We start from the raw sequence: 25568 nt of genomic DNA, 5'->3' as shown, positions 1-25568 counted from the left end.
AAAGTTCAAGCTGTAGGATGGTAACCAAAATGGTCAGAATCACCACATATCTTTTTAACAGGGGGAGTCAATGCATTTTTGCTGGAATGAAAGTGCCGATTGTGGATAGATGAGAAAACCACCCTCACAGGAACTAGTTAATTTGTAAAACAATTTTTGCAGTGTGTTTTGTTGGTCCAATATGCAAAATCCCTATATAATTAGCTGAGAAGGTTGTGATTTATAATTTGCTAACAAAACCCCAGATTGTTTTTCAAGGGTTTTCTGTATATAATTAGATGAAAAATATAGCAAGTTCAAATGGTAGAAGTGGGACACAAGTAGGTGAGAAGAGGTTATATGAAGTAGATAAGAATTATAGACAATGGGATAAATTTGTTCTAAGTGTTGCTGAAAAGTACCTTTAATATGGTCTATCACACCGATTAGGTAAATGAGGCTACATTCCTCTTGGGGTTCCTTGAGCTTTTAGCCACTCTTGTCCATATTAGGGTTTTTATTTGACTAGTAATACAATAATGATAATGAATATGTGATATAAAAGACATTTCTTAAAAACGTTTTACCTTGTGTGATAAGTATAAATTTCTTCTTTGGACTCTGAATCATTTTCTTGTTAACATCCTTTGTGAAGAGGTAAGATTTGAGATTACTACTGTTTAACAGATGAGAAACTACTTAATGTGGAGAGGTTTTGTAAATACTCTTTTGCTCTTTTTAGCATATGATTTCTCACTAACGTTTGGTCAACCAAGTGTTAAGGCATTAAGTACAGTACATGGTTTTCCTAGTTAAATTTTTTAAACACTGTTGAGGTTCTGAATAACACTGTCTTCAAAAGTAATGAATATTTCAAGGTGGAATTAATTAAATCACAAAAGGCTCAGTTGTATTTGAAATATTGTGTTACGTGTAACCATTTGCTGGAGGAATCTGTATGATGGAGGGGGAAGTAGTATAATTGAATAACTCATTTATTCTTACCCTTTATTTTTTCTTTACTTAGGTATTTAGAAAGCCTGAGCCTCAGAGTTTATCAGCTGACGCTGCTCGAAATGTTAATATAGCAAATCTAGCAGCAGCTGCTGCCAGCAAAAGACAGAATCTTACTGGCACAGAAAAACCTGTCTCAGATAAATCTATTGGCAACCGTTTTCCCAAGGATATGGTCTTTAACTGTGAAGATGAGGAGGAACAGTTCAGTAACAAATTCCTTCTTGATATACAGGTATGCTGTTTAATTGTTTTCTTTAGCAAATTATTGGATATAGATAAGGTTGTAATATATGATAACATTGAAAAGCAATATCATCAGTAAACTACATATTTCCAAGGTCTAAGCAATTGGTAACAATCAATTATTATTTTACTATACAGCATTCATCAGTTGTGAAATACAAAAGTGTGCCGAGCAAAGTAGGAGTCCCAGTCAAATGTACTTTATCATACTTTTGAAAGTTGCATCTGAAATATTTACTTTATTTATGGTTTGTTGCCAATCTCGGGGTGCTGATGTGTTTTATGTAACTTTATTAGGCATTATTTCTTGCAGCAAAGAAATATGTGCAAATTGCTATACAACAGTTAGTATGAATGTAGCTGTGACCTTTTTTGTGTATTCTATGGAGTTACTCCCACTTGGGAAAATGTTGAAAATTACATATAAAGTCGTGCATATAAATTTATTCTCAACATTATGCAGCCTTTTTCATAAAGTTGGTAGTTTTGGTGAAAACCCAATTCAGTTTCAATACTGAATTGTGGATGAACCCACTGTGAAGAAAACAGGACGTAATCCCAGCTGCTTCATACACCTTCTTGAAAGGTGTTTCAGCAGTCCATTTAACCCTCCAACACATATGAAACTATTCTTTACTATTGTTTATGCATGCTTGCACTTGATACATATTGAGATCCATCCCTTTTAAGTATATGTTCCATGACAAAATCTTAAATGTCTCATTCTTGCATTCCTTAAGCTAAATTGACTCCAAGCTTTTCAGTCTCGTATTGACTCGTATCGACATGTCTCCTTTCATAGTTTATACGTGACATCTATTCCAAAGTTGTTACGGATCTTAAAATATTTCTATTTTCTTATTTTTCATATTTAGTTAATCTGTTGTTTCCTTTTCTTTCCTCACTGAGTTGCTTTCCTTGTGAGAGCCATAAGGCTTGTAACATCCGGCTTTTCCAACAAGTAGGGTAGCTTGGCTAGTAATAATGATAATAGGGTTATGTTTAATACACTATTCAAGCATATTAGATTGGATCAATCATCTTCAGGTATTATTGTGTATGTTTTCAGACTTTTATTTATTGAAAACCTCTTGATTATTAGGGCAATTCCTTGGAATTTAGATGTGGTATTAAATAATGTAAGGTTTATACATTTTTAAATGCTGTAGTTCCTATTATACTAGGATCTTGTAACAAAGATGCCTTCTTTTGGTTTGGCATTGAGCATACAAATAAGTAAATTGCTAGCACTTCTTTAAAAGTGAGATTTGCTATTGGTGATTATATTATTTCTTTTTCCAAGATTTACAACTGAGAATGATTTTAAAATAAAATGTTAACCGTATTTTTTCAATATTGTTGTTAGGAAGTAAGGGAGGTTGAAATTCAGAGAATAGGTTCCTTTGTCCAGTTAGGGTAGTTAAGATATATTTGAACAAGGCTGAAAGCATTAAGAAGAAAGTCCCTACTTTTCCCGTCTCGATTAAGATGTTGGCGACTTGAATTCAAACTGGATTCAGGATGGCTGAGGGGTTTGAAAGCTAGGGTTCATGATATTAGGAGGACAGTGGTGTTAAAAAAAAAAATCATTATTTGCCAAGTGCATTTTGAAAGAAGCCTGGTTTTGTTATGGTAGTAGCAGGTCATTCTCTAGTTTAAATAAGTACTGTATTTTTAGAGTGTATAGATGCTTTCCATTGATTATAGATTACCTTCAAGTTTGCAATTATTTTGTCTGCCTTAGATGGCAATTATTGATATAGTGTTCTCAAATTGAAGTCATGTATTACAAAATGAAAAGAGGGAGGTCCTCTTGACTAACAGGGGAAAGGAACTTTGTTATAAATTTGAGGCAATTCTCATCAGTTAGATTTGGACATATTTTGGTTGCTAGTTTTTAAGACTCACCATCACTTACCTACCTCCTTCACAGTGTGGGATTCAGCTGAACCACGGGTAAGATTAATTGAAATACACTAAATGGAATGTTAAGAATAGAATTTATTATTACAATATTTACATGGGTGCACCTACTGTTGGCCCTCCTTAATCCCAGGTTCAATCTTTGCAAATTGGTCATTAGCAATACAGAAACCGTAGAACATATTAAAAAAAAATCACATACTGTACTCGCAGTATTGCGATGATTGCTCTCGTGGGCAGAGTTTTCAAACCAACTGTGCAAAGCAGAACAGCCTAACTTTAAAGCTAACACATGTAAAGTATTCAGTGCCAAATCATGTGTATAGTAATTCTAATACAATAATAAAAATTAAGAGGAGTTCATACATACATAATGTTTAAGTAGTATTTGATATACAGTATATGATGATATATAATGCTGATGAAAAATATGAATATAGATTATTGTACAGTTAATAGAGAAGACTCCTCCTCCTCCTCCTCCTCCAGAAATGTATATTATGAAATTGGATTTTTAATCAATTATGTATGCTTGAATAATTTTCTATTAGAAGAGTTTGTATTTTTCAACCTTATTTGTTTGCCAAATAATGTGCTTTTTTTTTTTTTTTTTATAAATCTTTTTAAAATTACCATCACGTGAGGATATCAAATTTGTTCAAATATAGTTATTGCAAGTTTTGATACCCTGTGCTATAAATGTAGTTTTGAGCACTTAAAGCAAACATGTGACCATATGGCCCCTTCCTAGTAAATCACTCAAAGCTGTCAACCAACGGTGGACCTTTTTTTCCCTTTCTGCCGCTGTTACAAATATAAAAAAAAAAAATGCGGGGCACTGACAATTATGGTGGGATATATTTATTGCTCATATCTTATGTTCGTTTTGAAAAGATTTATTTTAATAAAAAAAAATTTTCCATTAAGAAATAAAGAGATAGAAGATAAACATTTCTTTATGAAACAAACAAAATGACACTGTACTGAACAGTATTTGCTTATGACTGCCAGCTGTCAGTGATCTTGTATGGAGAATTTTATTTGTATGCAGGGTATAAATTCTACTTAAGACTTGAATGCGGTGTTATTTTCATTCTATTTACTGTTCAAAATGCTTGTATTGATTTATTTTACAGGCAAGAATCAAATATCATTTAAAGAAATAAGCTGAAAATAATGTACATATATTCTATGAAAAGCGATGTTGATTTACATATACTTAACAAGGGTTTTTACTGAGAGAGAGAGAGAGAGAGAGAGAGAGAGAGAGAGACGTGTGCCTGATCGGTGGGAGCATTTCTCCAGACGGACATGGCAGAGAGAGAGAGAGTTATGTACAGAAAAAGTTTGAAAACATTTAGTGATATTTTAGTAATTTTTTATATTATTTTTTCCCTTGTCAGGATAAATATTCATACATTCATTAAAGAAAAAAAATACTACCAGTGTACATATTTACAGGTTTTTTTTTTTTTTTTACTGTAAATGTAACCTTAAAATGGCATTTGAGTTCATTATCTCCAATTGACAAGTTAAAGTAGACATTATCCATTCTAAAAAATTCATGACTTAAACAGATAATTGTGCTTCATTAAAGCACAGGCGGTACATACCATGCTAGGCGGTATATACTGTATACCGTGCTAGGCAGTATATATGCCATGCTAGGCAGTATTTACCTTGCTAGGCAGTATATATACCTTGCTAGGTGGTATATATACCTTGCTAGGTGGTATATCTTAGCAATTTGTGTTTGCTAACGGTTATACTCGTATAAGCGGATGAGAAACTTGGTGGAGTAATGAGAGCTCTGGGTTTGGAGGAAATTCCCCCCTGAATCTCGATGAAGTCACTGGTAGAAGGGTGTTGGATTTGGTTTAAAGCGATGGATAAACTGTCTCTTCGGCTTTTATTCCTGATGCCTGGCGATGGATCTTATTAGAATTAGTATGAACCGGCAAGGTTCACTTGCCTTAGATAGGCACTGCACATCACAAGGAACTGGCTATCCTTTGATGTATCTAGCCAATGAATCCTTTATGGAAAGGGAAGATGACAGAATGGACCCCAGTCCCGAACGTAGTGGGTTGCCATGAATCTCCTGGTTTATAGATACTAAAGAAAAATTTAAAATAGGCAATTGGAATGTTAGAACCATGAATCAGATTGGGAAGGTACAGCAAGTGGAGAGTTAATTTATGAAATACAGTTTGGATATCTTGGCCCTAAGTGAAACACGTTAGATGGAGTTGGAAAAGAAGGGGTATTAATGATGATGATACCAAGAGCAGAAAAGGCATTAACCGAGTGGAGAGCTGTAAATGGTAGATTGTTACTAGCAAAGTTCAAATCCAAGCAGTGCAATTTGAGTATTATAGTTAGCTATGCCCCAACAAATGATTCCCCTGAAGAAAGGAAAGATGAATACTATGAAGAACTGCAGAGGGTAATAGATGAGATGCATGAAAGAGATATAGAAGTTGTGATTGGCAACTTCAATGCTAAAGTTGGAAGAAATAATCAAGGGATAGAGAATGTGATGTGTCGAGGGTCTTGGCAAAGTTGCAAATGAAAATGGAGCACATTTCATAAGTTTCTGTTCAGCAAACAATCTTGTCATTGTAGGTACTCTTTTTCAACACACGAACATCCACGAGTATATATGGACTTCGCCATGTGGCATTTACAAAAAATCAGATAGATCACATTGCCCTTAATAAAGAGAGAAGGACACTTCTGAGAAATGTAAAAAGCTATAGAGGTGCCAATATTGGTAGTGATCACCAGCTCCTCATTGCCACACTGAAATTAAAATGAAAGCACCCAACAGAGGGATGGATAGAATACCTAAGTTTGATACAACTATGCTTTTAGAAGAAGAGCACAGAGAAACATTTGCAATTGATTGTAGGAATCGATATGCAATCTTAGAAACTTCAAGAGATGAAGAACAGACAATTAATGAAGAATGGTATTGATATTAAGAACATATATCAGTCAGTTGGTAGTGAAATCTTGGGACAAGCAGTTACAGGGAGAAAGCTTTAGATATCAAATGATACTTGGGATACTATAAAAAGGAGACAAAGACAGAAATTGAGTGTTGAACGTTTTCGAGGAAGTAAATTACAAGGTAGAGCATGTTAAGTATTCCAGTACAGTATTGACATTGAGGTCAAAAGAAAAGCAAGAAATGACTGGAGAGAATATTTAGACAGTAAAGCAGATGAGGCTGACAAAGCTATGAATTCAGGAAGTGGCTATGGTGTAAGAATTGCTCATAGTTAATGATAATCTCTTACCTAAGCCTAAATACAATTAAGAGTACAGTGTACATATAGACTAATTTATAAGAATTTTAATACTGTAGTTTTATAACAATAAAATCACAAAACAGAAAATATTTTGATGTACTATAGCGCAATGATATTCACTTTTCCTTCACATTTTTATTTGTTTATATTGCTTATGGTGACTTGCTATTCAACCTTTTCTTTATTCATCATTATTCAGACTTGCATGAAAACATACAGTATATTAGACACTTGAATTATTTGTTAGCTTTGCAATGGATTTTGTTTATTTAGACAAAGGGGTTTGAACAAAGGAAATTATTTTTACCATAGAAAGTTTGGTAATATGTTATTCATTAGATTATATTTATTACTACTTCAGTTTGATCGCTGTTCTTCAGTTGATGATGCACAAAGAAAGAGACTTTCAGAACTGCAGCGGCGAAATTCTCTTTATCCTCCACACATGCGATCTGCATATCCCGCAGAACTGCAGTTTGCTAATATTGAAGATTTTGATGATGATAAGCTGAGGGTAAGTACAAAATATTGCTTAATTTTATATAAATTCATAATGTTTATGATGTAGTCTTAGAAATGTGTATGCTTACTTTTTCTTAAGCACAGTAATATATCTTGTAGTACTGTCACAATAGAAAGTTATTTAACACAAGTTGAATCATTAACTGTACTAACAAAATTGAACCAAAGGGAATTTGTTGTATTATGGTTTGAATTATATGCCTCTTAATCTGTTACTTGTGAATTAAGATAATACTGTACAATATTTTGAATATTTGGTTCCTTGAAATATCAAGAAGTGAAAGCTTGTTCTGGAATAATCTTGACGTTATTTTTTTCCAGTTTTTATTTCCTACATAATTTTCTTTTAAATAAAAAGTTTATGATGCACTGAATGTTATTTTGCTGCATATAAACTTAAAATTTTATTATTGTTTGTGGCATAAATGTTTATCTTTTTAGGATTTTGTAGGCAATAAATTCTGGCTGATTTCATAACATGCAAAAAAATATGAATTGTAATATTAAAGGTGTTTGAATTGTTATTTTATTTAGTGTTTTCGTTAATTTTTCTTGAAGTTGTAATGGATTTTGTTTGGTGTTTTCATTAATTTTCTCTAAAAGGAAATTGTAAAGGGTATATTCCAATTCATACAGTGTTGCTGTATAAAAAGTAAGTTGTAAAAAGTGGCCATTATAGGGAAATAATACCATTAAATGACCTCTTGAAGTGGTGGAAAATAGGTGCGTAATGTGGAGCTGTGAATGGTAGAAGCTCTTTGAGACATGACTCATTCTGGCGTGGTTAGGGATCATATCAGAACCTTTTGCATCTTCTCAGGCTGGATGTGCTGTTGACGAAAACCTTTTAAATTTGACCGAAGCAACAGGAAACATGCAGCTGGATTCTCCTGCCTTTAACCTCCGCAAGCGAAAGTCTCTGTCTGATTCAACCAATTCTGAAGTTTCACTTGACTCCGTTGGAGGGAAGAAGAATAAAAGGCTGTCTGTAAGGAATAAGAATATACCATATTCGTATTATAATGCTCGTTGAGCCAATTAGAAATAATGACAAACATTTTAAATGCTAGGAAAAGCATGATAGGGTAAATGCATTCATCTCAATGAAACTTGAGTTTTCATTTTTTGGAATCATCTTGAGATTGTTCTTGCTGCTATGCCCATCTGTATACTGTGATATTTTTTCTTTTTACCTCGAATACTATATTTTTTATACTTTTACAGTATCTTGTATTTATTTTCAAGACATTGTCTTAAGAGTGCCATGAAAAATACTACAGTGAAAGTTCTCTTTATTTGCTTTAAGGGAATCTAATAACAAAAAAATGAATGATGTACTGAAATTAGGTAGAACTTTGCCGTAAAATATATATAAACTAGAACTTTTGATTTTGTATGATCTTTTTTTTTTAAGTTTTTAACTAAAAATGTGAATTTTTCTTTAGTGTCTTACAGCCTGTAAGACGATAAAATTTTAAGAGAAAGTAACTGGAAGGTTAAAAACTATTCCTTTGATTGATCAATTAAAAGAAATTCTTTGAATTATGTTCTTGTTACTTTCTCTGATTTTTTTAAATAACAGTATTTTTTTTCCAATGTAGAGTACACCATTTTTATGTTTTTTCTTGACTTTCAGTTGTGTTTTTAATATTTTCATGATAACCTTCAAAAATGCAATTTTAAAAAGCGATAAAGCAAAGAACTCTACATTTTCTGAAATTAAATTTTTGTTAATGTTTTACTATAAATAAAAAACTTTACTATGGAACTACTGCTTTTGCATTAGCATGCAAACCTCCTGGTATTCTGGATGTGGAAAAATAACAAATGGACTGACTTTTAACTTAGTCACCCAATATCAGTAGACACTTGGTTTTATGCCTTAAAGACGATATACAGAAACTGGAGCTCTTAAGAAATGTTTTTTTTTATTTTTTTTTATTTTTATAGTAAAAAAACCAAATGTATTTATTTGATTTATAATACTTATAGTTGCTATTTCTAAGTGAACTTTTTAAGAAATTTGAGAAGCAAACATTAAACTTACAAGTGTTTTATTTCAACGAAACAGTAGCTCATTTTTTTAATAATACTTTTTTTCAGTATTTTGTTTGGTAGTTCATAAATGATAGTAAAATAACCTCTTAACAATATACATCAAATAGTTTAACCATCATTCTTTATTTGACAGCCTAAGTAGTGATTTGAAGCTTGGATACACAGTACTATTATTTTAGAAAATTCTTTATCTTGGCATATATTTTTAGTCGTAGTACATTTTATATGTCATGTTTAGACATGTAATACAATATTTCATGAAAGTTGTAAGTTAAGCATTGTCTTTTTCAAGTTTTCAATTTCAGTTATGAAAAGTGCATGCAAACAAACTTAGTCTCAACCAGCTTCATGTGCTCAAAATTGTATATATTTGCATGAATATACTGTATTGGGAAAAGGAAATGTTATAGTTTTACAATACTGCTATGGTAGTGTAGTGTGTTAGACCTGTCATGGTAATTTTGTAGGTTTAGTTGTTATGTTGGAAACAAGAGTTGTGAAAATTGATTGGCATGTTGGAAATTAATTGTTTCACTCAAAGATAAAGAAACTTATTGGGAGATTAAAAGGCCAAAAGAAAAAGCAAAGCAGAGGAGTTTGAATCTCTAAACCAGGAGAAAAATGTTCAGAATAGCAAAACGAGAGAAGAAAGCTGTGAAAGTGATACAGTAACTAAAGGATGAAAATAGAGAAATTAAGCTGAAAAGAAAGTTAAATAAGAGAGACTTATGAAAAAGCTCTGTATGTAGAAAATTGATTTTAAGTAGATCTAGATATAATAAACGGGATGATAGAGCAATTATAATTAGAAGTGGAGAACCTATTGGACAATCCAAAATAACAAATACTTGAAGCAGTGAGCTAATCTGACTAGAATAGATGAAAAAAATGATGACGCTGACAGTGGAAGCCATAGAGGAATGATGTTGCTTTAGCATTCAGGCAAAAGAATAATTTTAATGTTTTGGAAAATCATTAAAAATGGTTAGTTGAAGATCTGAGATGTGACAGAGGCAAATTAATTGCAAATTCAACTCCATGAACATGCTGTAAAGAAATTGGGCATGGAAATGCAAGAAATGATGAGAAAAATATTTGAAATTGATAATTATTGGCCTAGTTTTGTGCCAGAGAGGTTAAGAAGAGAGGACATCTATATAATGAGAACTTGAGTAAACTACTATTTAAGGAAGAAGAGATTTTATCATGTATTTGAAGATCATGCAGAAGCAGTTGATAGAGTACTAGGCAAACTATTAGATGGCCAGTACAAAACTTGGGTTTTGAAAAGATTCATCCAGCTGGAGATGATTTTTTACATAATATAACATCTAGATTCATGTTATTGGCAGGTGTATTAAAATTTGAGAATTATTTTGATGTCCATGGAGATAGTCCTAAACCGATTTTCATAATAATGGAGGAAGCTACAATTGAGTGTAAAAAAGCGAGTTCACTTTGAGCTGCCACATGCAGATGATCTAGTGTTAATTTGAGAACCATAAGAGAATATTTTACGATTGTTGAAAGGTAGGAGAATGGAATGTAAGGACTGGAAATCATTGTAAGAAACACTAAAATAATGCATAGTAACTGGAGAGGAATAAGTAGTCAGGAAAGTTACCATGAGGCTGGTATGGATTGAACTTGGTATTGTGTACTTTATGTAATAGATGGTGTTGCAAAGATACACTTTGAGATTGTAAAACATGCATAGAATAAGATAGTTTTGATGGCTTAAATGTAAAAGAAGAGCAAATGGGAAAGATCAGGATGCTGAGCTTCCTGTGGTGGAAGGGCAGGTAGAACATTTTCTGTTAACATAAGGGGTTGCTGCACTGTGAAACAGGTGTTGAGAGAAAAAGTACTGCCTGGATGAAGAGGAAAATCATTTTGGAAACTTGTGTATTCTACTATGTGTAACAGAATTATGGGCAATGGCAAAGAAAAAGGAGCCTTAGAAATTGCATCCACAGAATTCTGAACATTGTGTCATTGTTTAGTTAAGGTCATTTAGATGAGAAAGTGGATGGGAGATGTGGTCTCCAGCAGCTGGAAAATTGATGTAAGATTGGGGTGTTTTAAACATATAAGAAGGGATGCAGAACATTTAGTTAGAAAATAGTAGATGTGAAATTAAGGGATGAAGACATTCAAGAATGAAATAGTTTTCATGTGATAACAGGCTAGATATGAATTCAGAAGAGGAGTTAATTTACTTGATATACCAACTTTATTTTAAGTTTGTACTTTAAAAGTTTCAATTAGTATTTACAGGGGAATATTTTTGTGCATCCATACATGCAGAAATTACTTTGAGTTATATTGCCGCTATTTTATTGTCTTTGTTTTTTAAATGTTCAATCTTAAAGCACATGACTAGGTCTATTCTGATTGTACATTCAAATATAGCAGGATCACATGCATGTGTAGGGTGATTACTATAAGATGCAATGCAACTTAAGAAAATTTTGAAGACAAAGAAACTTGGCATCAAAATGTAACATCCTGTGTTAAGGTATTAGCTGTAGGTTGTATGTGCACTAGCTTTTCCATATGTTGGTTATATAGTTTGATAGAGTTAGTTGTAATTTAATCTCATATTTTAATGACTGAGGGTATTATATATAATAAATTAGGCAAATTTACTACATTTCTACTATTCCTAAGAATATGTTATAACAATTTTTGGACAGCTATATTTGAAATAGTTTGACAAAGGAACATGATTACTGTAATTAGAAAATTATTAATTGATTTGCGATGGTTATGAAATATAGGATTAATGAATGATTATTTTTAACTTGACTTAACTAGGAATAAATGATGCAAAAGTTTTCATTTTTATAAATGAATAGTGTGGAAAAAGTTTTTTATTTAGAATAGTAAAGGGTTTTTGAATGTTAACAATTGTACTGTAATCTTCCTAACAGACATCATATTCTCGACCTGGCCCACCAACACCTGGAAGAAGAAACATGCATAAAATTGATAAGGAAAACCTTTTAGATAGTGACACTTCACGAATGTCTTCATCCAGCAGAGAAAGCAAGGTAATTCCACTTCCAGTATTATGTGCTTTTGTTAGCCGCTGCTCAAGGTTAGGTTTTCATTTGACCTTGCCTTTAGATTTTAGTGAACTACAGGACAAAGTATACCTAATTTCCTTTTGGTCCTAGAAAAGCTGTCATTTTTCATGAACTAGTCCAAACGACCATACCATAGGGGAATCATGGACTGACTATATTTAACCTACAACTAAATCCTTAACTCAAGTCTTGGGTGTAATTTTCTGTAAGGCATTTTAATCTCATCTTTACTGTAAAGTATTTAACTAATCATATTTAGCTGTCAAACTTCTCTTGTTCCAGTTTCCTCGTTTCATTCGTGAAAGATTATTTAGGCAAGAAATGTAACTATGGATTGTTCAAATAATTCTGTATATTATTATTACTAGCTAAGCTACAGCCCTAGTTTGGAATGAAAGGATGATATAAGACCAAGGGCTTTAACAGGGAAAATAGCCTAGTGAGGAAAGTAAATAAAGAAGCAGATAGAATAGTGTGCCTGAGAGTACCCTCAAGCAAGAGAACTCTAACCCATGACAGTGGAAGCCCATCATAAAGAGGCTTTGCATTATCCAAGACTGGAGAATAGAGGTTTGATTGTCCGTCTCCTGGAAGAGTTACTTTACATACTTTACATAGCTAAAGAGTTTTTTTTGCCCTTACCAAGTGGAAAGTAACCCCTGAAAAATTGCAGTGCAGTAGTTAACCCCTTGAGTGAAGAATAATTTTTGTTATCGTAGTGTTATCTGGGTGATGAGGAAAGAGAAGATTCTGTAAAGAATAGGCCAGACTATTCTGCATATGCGTAGGCAAAAGAAAAATGAGCTGTAACAGAGAGGGATCTAATGTAGAACTATCTGGCTAGTCTAAAGACCCAATAACACCAGCAGTAGTATCCCAACGGGTGGCTGGTGTTATGACTAACCTACTACCTAGTACTGTATTATTTAATGTTTAAGGCATATGTATGTGTTATAGTCTATCATATTTCTTTTTCTTTGTGGATGTATGAATTGTTAGCAAATGTTTTGGTTCTAGATACTGTATACTAAATTTTTTTCTTGATAATGTCCTGCTGAAATGTGGGTGCTTTTAGTTGGCCTGGGACTTTAATGATGCCAGTTACAGTAATTTTAGTTCATAAACACTGATATTAATCAATGATAACATGTTTCAAATGCTGATACTTATGTTTATTGGTATTGGTAGTATATTCAGTAGTCTACTGCACACAGATTTAGTTTACCACATTTTTAGTAAATATGCAATTCAATTCAATTAATGATGTTGAATTATGCTTCTTGGACTTTTGAATATTTGTTCAATGTCGTGGACATAAACTTTTATAGCTAAGTCAGACTAAAAGGAAGTTGTGTGTCTCTTTAAGATTTTAAAAAGGATACTGAGAAAACATTTAATACCAATGCTCAGCTGAATCTGTTTTGTAAAGCTTACTAAGCTTTCAAAGTCAGTTAAGATGTATTAGTTTGTAATGTTGAATTAATCCAAATTGGAAATAACGTAACACATAGGTTTAGTAGTTGTAAATTTAACAAAAGCTTTTCCACTGTAGGTGAGTTCAGAATCTGCTGCATCTCGTGGTTCTCCCGTTTCTACCCGCTCGAGAAGATTACTAAAAGAATCTTCGCTCTGTAATAGTTTGAGTGGTTCTACAAGAAGCTCTGGTGCTCAGTCGAGGCGCACCACGCTATCCCCTGGGGGTGTTTCATTCCTCAGTAAGAAAGGGCTGAACATTACTCCAAGAGGAAAGAAAGTAGCAACACCTCTGTCAATAAAGAAAATACTGAGCAGAGGAAAATCTCCTTGGAGAAAGCTGGACAGTGAGCATGAGGTATGTTTGTCAGTGTAATTCCTTTGTTGTAGATATGTACATAATACTGTATTGACTTGGGTAATAATTTACCCCTCATCTTATGCTGTGAATATTAGCTAAAATAGATATGCAGTACTGTATTGTTCAGTACATGAGTTAACAATGCAGTGTATAAGTATTCTATAGTGCTCAAGAAACTGTAAGTATTAGGGTTTGTACGCTTGCAACTTGTTTTTTGTATAAACCTATCAATCAAGTAAAACCTTCATTTACAGACCAAATGTCCTGGAATGTAGACAAAAGCTCAGTGGCTAGAAGCTACCATTTATACATGCAAGACCTATAGGTAAATTTAAGTATTTCATCATTGTTTTACACAAATAAAATATCGGAACTTTTTGTCACAAACCCATTAGTTATAATGTGTTAATAGCAGTTTATGGAGTAGATCGAGCACTAGAGAGTCCCAACCTTTAGAGAGGTTTCATGGATTCAGTGAAACACTTGAGAACAGAGTAGTTATGGAACCAAGTTTTCAGGGTGTTTCTGTGGGTTACAGTAAGTAGCTAAATATCCTGAGAGTAAAGTAGAAAGTTCATTCTTATGTAGCATGTTAAACAGATGTGGGTTGATGGGGGGGGGGGGAAATAACGTGAGCATTTAGCATCATCACATAGCTGGAACGCTGATGTCTCATAACCTTGAGTTAAAGTTCTCAAAGCATACCGCGAAACTGAAGATTTGGTAGCATAGCTCATGTGTCCTCCAAAATCTCTTGCAAAGTTCATTATTTGCAGTTCATTACTGAAGATTTGGTAGCATAGCTCATGTTAATCCTTGTTCCCTGTGTCCTCCAGAATCTCTTGCAAAGTTCATTATCTGCAGTTCACTACTGAAGATTTGGTAGCATAGCCCATGTTAATCCTTGTTCCCTGTGTCCTCCAGAATCTCTTGCAAAGTTCATTATCTGCAGTTCACTACTGAAGATTTGGTAGCATAGCTCATGTTAATCCTTGTTCCCTGTGTCCTCCAAAATCTCTAGCAAAGTTCATTATTTGCAGTTCACTACTGAAGATTTGGTAGCATAGCCCATGTTAATCCTTGTTCCCTGTGTCCTCCAGAATCTCTTGCAAAGTTCATTATCTGCAGTTCACTACTGAAGATTTGGTAGCATAGCTCATGTTAATCCTTGTTCCCTGTGTCCTCCAAAATCTCTAGCAAAGTTCATTATTTGCAGTTCACTACTGAAGATTTGGTAGCATAGCTCATGTTAATCCTTGTTCCCTGTGTCCTCCAGAATCTCTTGCAAAGTTCATTATCTGCAGTTCACTACTGAAGATTTGGTAGCATAGCTCATGTTAATCCTTGTTCCCTGTGTCCTCCAAAATCTCTAGCAAAGTTCATTATTTGCAGTTCACTACTGAAGATTTGGTAGCATAGCTCATGTTAATCCTTGTTCCCTGTGTCCTCCAAAATCTCTAGCAAAGTTCATTATTTGCAGTTCACTACTGAAGATTTGGTAGCATAGCCCATGTTAATCCTTGTTCCCTGTGTCCTCCAGAATCTCTTGCAAAGTTCATTATCTGCAGTTCACTACTGAAGATTTGGTAGCATAGCTCATGTTAATCCTTGTTCCCTGTGTCCTCCAAAATCTCTAGCAAAGTTCATTATTTGCAGTTCACTACTGAAGATTTGGTAGCATAGCTCATGTTAATCCTTGTTCCCTGTGTCCTCCAAAATCTCTAGCAAAGTTCATTATTTGCAGTTCACTACTGAAGATTTGGTAGCATAGCTCATGTTAATCCTTGTTCCCTGTGTCCTCCAAAATCTCTAGCAAAGTTCATTATTTGCAGTTCACTACTGAAGATTTGGTAGCATAGCCCATGTTAATCCTTGTTCCCTGTGTCCTCTAGAATCTCTTGCAAAGTTCATTATCTGCAGTTCACTACTGAAGATTTGGTAGCATAGCTCATGTTAATCCTTGTTCCCTGTGTCCTCCAAAATCTCTAGCAAAGTTCATTATTTGCAGTTCACTACTGAAGATTTGGTAGCATAGCTCATGTTAATCCTTGTTCCCTGTGTCCTCCAAAATCTCTAGCAAAGTTCATTATTTGCAGTTCACTACTGAAGATTTGGTAGCATAGCCCATGTTAATCCTTGTTCCCTGTGTCCTCTAGAATCTCTTGCAAAGTTCATTATCTGCAGTTCACTACTGAAGATTTGGTAGCATAGCTCATGTTAATCCTTGTTCCCTGTGTCCTCCAAAATCTCTAGCAAAGTTCATTATTTGCAGTTCACTACTGAAGATTTGGTAGCATAGCTCATGTTAATCCTTGTTCCCTGTGTCCTCTAGAATCTCTTGCAAAGTTCATTATCTGCAGTTCACTACTGAAGATTTGGTAGCATAGCCCATGTTAATCCTTGTTCCCTGTGTCCTCCAAAATCTCTAGCAAAGTTCATTATTTGCAGTTCACTACTGAAGATTTGGTAGCATAGCTCATGTTAATCCTTGTTCCCTGTGTCCTCCAAAATCTCTAGCAAAGTTCATTATTTGCAGTTCACTACTGAAGATTTGGTAGCATAGCTCATGTTAATCCTTGTTCCCTGTGTCCTCCAAAATCTCTTGCAAAGTTCATTATTTGCAGTTCACTACTGAAGATTTGGTAGCATAGCCCATGTTAATCCTTGTTCCCTGTGTCCTCCAGAATCTCTTGCAAAGTTCATTATCTGCAGTTCACTAGTGAAGATTTGGTAGCATAGCCCATGTTAATCCTTGTTCCCTGTGTCCTCCAAAATCTCTAGCAAAGTTCATTATTTGCAGTTCACTACTGAAGATTTGGTAGCATAGCCCATGTTAATCCTTGTTCCCTGTGTCCTCCAGAATCTCTTGCAAAGTTCATTATCTGCAGTTCACTACTGAAGATTTGGTAGCATAGCCCATGTTAATCCTTGTTCCCTGTGTCCTCCAAAATCTCTAGCAAAGTTCATTATTTGCAGTTCACTACTGAAGATTTGGTAGCATAGCTCATGTTAATCCTTGTTCCCTGTGTCCTCCAAAATCTCTAGCAAAGTTCATTATTTGCAGTTCACTACTGAAGATTTGGTAGCATAGCTCATGTTAATCCTTGTTCCCTGTGTCCTCCAAAATCTCTAGCAAAGTTCATTATTTGCAGTTCACTACTGAAGATTTGGTAGCATAGCTCATGTTAATCCTTGTTCCCTGTGTCCTCCAAAATCTCTAGCAAAGTTCATTATTTGCAGTTCACTACTGAAGATTTGGTAGCATAGCTCGTGTTAATCCTTGTTCCCTGTGTCCTCCAAAATCTCTTGCAAAGTTCATTATTTGCAGTTCACTACTGAAGATTTGGTAGCATAGCCCATGTTAATCCTTGTTCCCTGTGTCCTCCAAAATCTCTTGCAAAGTTCATTATTTGCAGTTCACTACTGAAGATTTGGTAGCATAGCTCATGTTAATCCTTGTTCCCCGTGTCCTCCAAAATCTCTTGGAAAGTTCATTATTTGCAGTTCACTCCAGGCAATTGTCATGGATGAGACATGGAGTGGTTGTTTGGGTTCCCTTGGTGACACCTCCTATTTATGATCAACTGGTTATCACAAAGGAGAGGAAGAGGGAGATGGGTGGGAGAGGGGCAAATTTTTTTTCTTGTTAAATGTTGGAAAATCAGTAACTTTCAATGCTTCAAGTTCAACTGTGAGGTAAGTTTCATTTAAATCATTTTATCGTACATCAACACCTTAGAGTACTGTAGCTGCAATAGAAAATTCTATTCACAACATAATATACTATAGGTGTAGATACAGGACGTGTATTCTGATAAAAAGTAAGAAAACATCATAGATACTAGTTATAGTAGCAAAACAACTTGCAGGGATATCTTGGCAATACAAGAATAATTAGCACAAAGTGTTATAAAAAACAAGTGATACCAGTACTTTTCACACAAAACAGGTCAGTCCAATGATCATACCATTTAGTGCTAAGTAGTTCCTAAGAATATGTTGCACCAACTCAAATTTTGGGAAATAAGTTGGAATACTTACAGGAAGCTGACAACTCATATCATGCGCATAATCAATGATTTATCAATAAAAATTTCTGTAAAAATATAGGATTATGCATCCTAAACTTCTAAAGAAAAGCAAGCAATTCTTGCAACTATGTATATTGTCCAGACATGTGGAAAATGAGACAGATGCTACCTACTGATGGGTTCACACTTGTGTGATCAGTCTCTTAGCTAGTCTGCTTCTTCTGTCTACAATATTGAAGAATCATAGTACTGTACTGTATACAGTATATGGACTTTCAGATTGCAACTGATTACTTATGATTTGTGGGTTTTTGAGAAAACTACTGGATAATTTTAAATAAGATTTATTTAAAAAAAAAAAAAAAACACTTTGTACTATTGAAATACTATGCTTTACTCTCCTGTTGAGAGTTAGATAGATCAGTTTTGCTCGTTTGTGGATTGAAGGAGTGAAGGTAAAAGTGGAAGAGAAAAAGAGGGCTTTTGAAGAATGACTGCAGAGTAATAGTGTAGAGAAGTATGAAAGATATAGAGAGAAAAATGTGGAAGTAAAGCGCAAGGTAAGTGAGGCAAAGAGGGCAGCTGACCTGAGATGTGGTCTGGGATTAGGTCATTCAAATGAAAAGAATAATAAGTTTTGGAAAGAAGTGAAGAGAGTAAGGAAGACTGGTTCAAGAATTGAAGAGACAGTGAAAGATGGAAATGGAAGGAAAAGGTGGGCGGAATATTTTGAAAGTTACTGAATGTTGAGGATAATAGGGAGGCAGATATAATTGCTGTTGCAGGTGTTCAGGTGCCGGTGATGGGAGATAAGAATGAGAGAGATTACAAGAGAGGAAGTGAGGACAGCACTAGACTAGATGAAACGAGAGTAGGAAAAGCATCTGGTATGGATAGTGTGAGAGCTGAAATGTTGAAGGAAGGGGGTGTAACTGTACTTGAATGGTTGTTGGAAAAGTGATTAATAGGATTAAGGATAAAACAGAGAATGCAATCTTAGAAGTACAGGGTGGTTTTAAAAGAGGTAGGGGTTGTATGAATCAGATTTTTACAGTTAAGCAGATATGCGAGAAATATTTAGCAAAAGGTAAGGAGGTGTATGTTGCGTTTATGAATCTGGAGAAAGCGTATGATAGAGTTGATAGGGAAGCAATGTGGAATGTGATGAGGTTATATGGAGTTGGTGGAAGGTTGTTGCAAGCAGTGAAAAGTTTCTACAAAGGTAGTAAAGCATGTGTTAGGATAGGAAATGAAATGAGCGATTGGTTTCCGGTGAGAGGGGCTGAGACAGGGATATGTGATGTCGCCGAGGTTGTTAAACCTATGTTGATGTAGTGGTGAATGCTCGAGTGCTTGGACGGGGATTGAAACTGGTAGACGAGAATTACCATGAATGGAGGTAAATCAGTTGTTGTTTGCGGATGATACTGTAATGGTTGCGGACGCAGAAGAGAAGCTTGGCCGATTACTGACAGAATTTGGAAGGGTGTGTGAAAGAAGAAAGTTCAGTTAATTTGGGTAAGAGTAAGGTTATGAGATGTACGAGAAATGAAGGTGGTGCGAGGTTGAATGTCATGTTGAATGGAGAGTTACTTGAGAAGGTGGATCAGTTTAAGTACTTGGGGTCTGTTGTTGCAGCAAATGGTGGAATGGAAGCAGATGTACATCAGAGAGTGATTGAAGGATGCAAAGTGTTGGGGCCAGTTAAGGGAGTACAGTAGTAAACAATAGAGGGTTGGGCATGAATGTAAAGAGAATTCTGTATGTGAAAGTGATTGTACCAACTGTGATGTATGGATCGGAGTTGTGGGGAATGAAGTGACGGAGAGACAGAATTGAATGTGTTTGAGATGAAGTGTCTAAGGAGTATGGCTGGTGTATCTCGAGTAGATAGTGTTAGGAACGAAGTAGTGAGGGTGAGAACGGGTGTAAGAAATGAGTTAGCAGCTAGAGTGGATATGAATGGTTGAGGTGATTTGGCCATGTTGAGAGAATGGAAAATGGCTGTCTGCTAGAGAAGGTGATGAATGCAAGAGTTGATGGGAGAAGTGCAAGAGGAAGGCCAAGGTTTGGGTGGATGGATGGAGTAAAGGAAGCTCTGGGTGATAGTAGGATAGATGTGAGAGAGGCAAGAGAGCGTGCTAGAAATAGGAATGAATGGCGAGCGACTGTGATGCAGTTCCGGTAGGCCCTGCTGCTTCCTCCAGTGCCTTGGTTGACCGCGGAGGTAGCAGCAGTAGGGGATTTAGCGTTATGAAGCTTCATCTGTGGTGGATAACGGTGGAGGGTGGGCTGTGGGCACCCTAGCAGTAGCAGCCGAACTCGGTTGAGTCCCTTGTCAGGCTGGGAGGAACATAGAGAGGAGAGGTCCCCTTTTTTGTTTCATTTGTTTGATGTCGGCTACCCCCAAAAATTGGGGGAATTGCCTTGGTTTTCATGTTGGTTATTTAGATGTGTATGACAGTCGAAACGTCATTACAACCCAAAGGGATTAAAAAAGTAACATGTCGGGGAAACTTGAGAGTAAATTTTAATGGCAGTACTTGATTGATACACGATATTTAATAAGGTAGTTCTCATTAGTGTAGGTTATTAACAGAAAATAAGTAAAACTAACTGGTAAGTAGCTTTAGTTTCATTGATGATTTGGAATTTATAGATGTACAGTAGTTCACTTTGATAGTAAATATTGTATAGTATTGTAGATTCCCATGATCTCTCAGCTTCTTGATAAACTATATAACATTTCTCTAATGTATAAGTTTCATGTGATGGATAAATAAAATGTATAGGGACAATTTTGTGTGTACAGAATTGTAGAAAATATACAGTTTCTGTCTTTTAATTAGTTCAACAACAACATGAATTTTTAATATTTTGAAAAAACCAAATTAAATTGCAATGCTATTACAGAAGGAGAATCTTTGAAGAATTTAGTTGTTTTAATTCTTTCCTTGATCTTCTCTGGCAATTCAACAGTTCTCTGCCACATTCATTTATAACTGCAGATATGTCAATCTTTAGTGTTTCCTCTTAAAATAAGTTTCATTAAGTATTATCTCAAGCACTATTTGGTCCAGACATGGATGGTTTAGTACTACTTTCACAAATTCAATATGCAAGTGCCACAGACACCGTCATTCATTGAGTAGTTTAACCTAGAATACAATCAGTTGGATGGGCAAATAGAAGACAAAATAGTTGGATTTTTGGGACAGAGAACAAATTTTTGAAGCTCCAAAGAAAATGTAATTATCATTAATGGCCTTATATATTAACTTAAAAAAATCTTCTGATGAACTAGATTGAGGGCCAAAATACAATAAAAGTAGGATATAATTACTGTACCCATTAAACTATTCAGTGTTGGTATGATTAGTGCATGGGAAACAGAAGTAAAAGTATAGTAGTTTTTCTGTACATAATTATTCTTACATCTATTCTATCTCTATATCTGCTCATGAAGATTAAATGCAACTGTTGATGTCAAGAGTGTGGAGTTATCCTGAACATTCTTAGATAACAGAATATTTAGGAAAACAAATATGCTATACTCTTTAGGCATGGCTGTTAATGAGGATGCTTGACTTGACATGAATTTCTAATGCAAAAGATTTTCTTACATTTATTGTTTCTAAGATTCAGATTAAGATTTATTAAAAGTCATTATCATATTTCAAGTAACCATGCAATGTGTGACAGAAGCTTTGCATGTATTGGTCTTGTCTTAGCATTCACTAACAATAATTTAAAAGTCAGTGCAAAGCTGAAGATTCCCATGTTGCAGTTAAAAGGCCTGTAGTTTCATAAATTATTTTATTATTTGGGTATTTTATATTAGTCAGTCAGTTTTGAACCCCAATTTAGTTATGTTTTTATATAGTATCTTGTATGTTGGTGATGAATTGGAAAATATAATTGGAATTTGTCGGTTCTTTAGTATTTTTTATCTTTTAAGAAGCATAATTTTGATGGAAGTAGCAATAACTGCAATTTTTCATCTTCATTGCCAAATTGCATAATTGAGGGATGAATTGCAATGTATTTTTTTGTGTCCAAGAACCTGTGATATACACTATTATCCAAATCACATTTTTAACACTGTTTTCTAACAGATATTTTCATTTCACTCTTAGAGAGATTGACAGTTTGTTTTTTACGTATGAATTTGGGTGTAGTCTAGATGTAGTCTTGTTAACAGCCAGATAAGTATTAAGTACATTACTAATACCGTTATAGAAATCTTTAAATGTTGCATTGTTCACTCCAAATGTATATAGCATAAATTTGTATGAGTAACTCACAAGAGTTGGTCTTTGGACTCCTTTAATGTACAGTTGTCAGTATAGAAGATAACTTTTTATTTCTTGTAATGGGAAGTAATCCTAATTCAAGTGGAATTTCTTTAATGTATTCCATTCCATTTTGTTAAATATGTAATGTTTTACTGAATTATTGTACAGCAGTACATTATTTTGGGGTCTGTAGAAGTAAGTATTTAACATAACTAACCCCAGTCACAATAACCCTACTACTTACCTCTAACAGACACCAAAGGGACTAGAGGGAAGTGTAGGCTCTACTGGCAGTTCAAAATTAAGGATATTCCGTAAGCCGTTTGGTTCCAGAAATTACAATGTGTTGTCAGCATCAATGAGGTTTGTTTTTCACTGCATTATGAGCTTTTTATCTGCTATGATATTAATTTTTGAGCTTCTGTTGCTTCGCTGTTTTGAAAGCCTTGAAAATAGAATGTTCTGATGACTTGTAACTGATTACTTGTAATTTTAACTTTTAAAAGTATATTTGATACTTGCATGAATATGTAATAAACATGTTGAAATTTTTTGGTGTATGGTTATTATATGGTTATCATTTATTTGTCTGTTGTACTAGAACTGACTGCATTTTCCCCCAGTATATACAATCCAGTTCTAATAAATCTACAATTGTTAGAATAATTTGAACATGGTATGAGGATCGTGATTATTGCTCTTAGGAATTTACTGCTGAAACTGTTTATTATTAACACACTATTTAGATCATATTAGATTCTTCGTATTAAAGAATGATAATTTGAGTAAGATCTTAGAACATTTTGAATTTTTTAAGTGTTTTGAACCTGTATAATATACAGCATTTACTTTATACTCATCTCTTCCTTTATGTACATCTGCATGACAGATAATTCTTAAAACATGAATACAGTAACTTTTGTTCAAGTTTATTTTAATGGATTTACCATATTCTTTTGAGGTTCAGGATGTTTTTAGGAATTTCTGTTACTAAATTTTCATACATTTGAAACCATATCATGATGCAGATGTACATTAAATAAAATAAGATGAATACAGCATAGCGGATTTTAGACTTCTGTAGATTAAACATTTCCTATACTTCTAAGTAAGATCATGATTACTATTTAACAATTTCTATAACCTAGGGACACAACTATTATTCTTTTGCAGAAGAGTAATGCTAGTTTTTCATTGATATTAGTCCCTATTTCATTAGTTTGAAATTTCTGATCTGGCATAAGCATGGTAACTTTATAATGGAACATCTTGGTAGGTATTTCATAAATTGGGACACCAAACATCAAACCAAGAAATAAATGTTCAATAAAGTACTGTGCTATTTATACAGATTCCTACAACTAACAAGACATTGCTTAGGTAAGGAATATGTTCAAATCCACAGGATTTCAACTCTTGTTCAAATGATATCAATATTTCCCCATCAGTTATAGCTTTTAGTTGTTTAACCAGAATGGTAATTATTAAAAATAATTAAAATTTAAGTGGAATAAATGAACTTTTTCATACATCTGGCTTCATTTATTGTTCAGCTGTGTTGTGGTATTAGATATAGTCCCAAAAATCTACAAATCTACGCAAGGATTTATTTAAGTTTTGTATCTTCTTAAGAGGCATTAATTAACAAATGACAGAATGAAACCCTATTTTTCTTATCTATTAACGTGTGGTGATTACAGTGAAATATGTCCCTAGGTTCTCTATCAAAGTACAGTGCAGTATTAGCCTATTCAAAGCAGTAAATTTGGTTACTAGTATTACTCCTACATTTAGAGTAGTGCAACAATAATGCCTTAGCCTTTAATTTTATTTTAATGTGCACTGCATGAAAATAAGTATGTTTTACTTTAGAATATTTAGACAAATACCATTGAAATAGAAATATCAGTATATATTGCTCAAGCATAACGATTAAATTATCCTTTACGATGTTCTTATAACATTAACATTCATCATTCTCACCAGAATTTTCACCACAAATATCACTTACTTAAATTTATTGAAGGATGAAGTGTTAGTAGCAACATAGTGAAAAATATTTTATATTCACTTCAGTATGGTGCCCTTTATACATTTTTTCAAGATCCCAATTGCCTTAGTGAGAAGTAGAAGTAAATATAAATTCAATGGCCATCTTAATGTATTAATGACTCTCTACCTTTCTAGGTCACAAGAAAACGGACAAGACCTGAACAACTTATCAGCTGCATCAACCGGTCGTTGAAATTGTGATTAACCAAAAAGCTGTTTTGAAGAACATTTCTAACTAAATTGCTAATTACCTTCTTTATCACTTGAAATTATGAAGTCTTCCTTTCTCTATCTTTTATTCATGAATGTATATATTCAGATCAGGAGCTTTACAAGTTTTAATATATTTAGCTAATAAGTTTTTTTTTTCAATCGGAAAAATATTTTATAGATAGCTTTATTAATTTTAAAAGCCAAGGGCAAAGCATTCTCTGCTTTATTAATTTTAAAAGCCAAAGCAATCTTTATTTGCATTTCTCTTTGCACTCATCATTTTAAGTTATTTGTCCAAAAGCACTAGAATACTTGTAATAATAGTGCTGTAGGCAGAGAAAAGCTTATAAAGCCTTATCTTTTAATAAAGTATTAGTTTTAACCGAATCAAGCAGTTTGACTTATTGACCTCTAAAATAAAAATACTTTTTTTTTCTTGGCCAGTTAATTCCATCAGTTGGGAGCCATAGTACATACAGTACTTCAAATAGAAGAAAAATGGGAGTGTGTGTTAATGGAGACAGTAAGTGCCCAACATTATATAAAACCACAATCAAGAAAGCCATCATTAAGAGGGCCAAGTCATACTGGTCTGCTTGCATGTGTACCCATGAGGAACTGGACAGTGTGGCCCAAGTCCTCATTAACAACCAGTACTCCAACAAGCAGGTCAACTGCGAAATAAAGAAGACCACAAATAACTGCTAAATAAAGAAGACCGTAGATTACTGGTTTGAGAACCAGGACCAGCAGTATGAGACGGAGCAAACTATAACTATACTAAAAAAAAATAGCTTTGTGCAGTAAGGCAGATGATAACTGTACAGTACTTATCAAGCTACACCTTGTAATGCCATAGGATATAAAAAATTGGGACATTGCAAATATCGAAATACATAATTGGAGGCACAGACCAATCACCGGTTGTGTATCCTCGAGACCCTTCGGATATGAAAAGAAAAACGCAGCCTTAATACAACCCAAGTAATGTTCCTTCT

The 25568-nt window shown here is 34.1% G+C and overlaps 1 protein-coding gene across 3 annotated transcripts in view; it reads left to right on the top strand.

Annotated features, from left to right (window-relative positions):
• The window catches only part of LOC137627638 (uncharacterized), a 208874-nt gene extending 183898 nt beyond the window's left edge, over positions 1-24976 (top strand). The window contains exons 23-29 of one of the 3 annotated variants that reach the window (XM_068358772.1): positions 1007-1228; positions 6838-6990; positions 7819-7986; positions 11990-12109; positions 13698-13976; positions 22559-22668; positions 24493-24976. In XM_068358772.1, coding sequence (XP_068214873.1) covers positions 1007-1228; positions 6838-6990; positions 7819-7986; positions 11990-12109; positions 13698-13976; positions 22559-22668; positions 24493-24550 — 1110 coding nt within the window. In that variant the 3' untranslated portion in view covers positions 24551-24976. The remainder of the gene's footprint in view (positions 1-1006; positions 1229-6837; positions 6991-7818; positions 7987-11989; positions 12110-13697; positions 13977-22558; positions 22669-24492) is intronic. The other 2 variants (XM_068358774.1, XM_068358773.1) reach the window with 2 other exon arrangements.
• The last annotated feature ends 592 nt before the right edge of the window (positions 24977-25568 follow it).

This window comes from Palaemon carinicauda, chromosome 35 (assembly GCF_036898095.1).
Source record: "Palaemon carinicauda isolate YSFRI2023 chromosome 35, ASM3689809v2, whole genome shotgun sequence".
Lineage (NCBI taxonomy): Eukaryota > Metazoa > Arthropoda > Malacostraca > Decapoda > Palaemonidae > Palaemon > Palaemon carinicauda.
The sequence above is the reverse complement of the archived record's forward strand: the minus strand, read 5'-3'. Positions and strand labels throughout refer to the sequence as shown.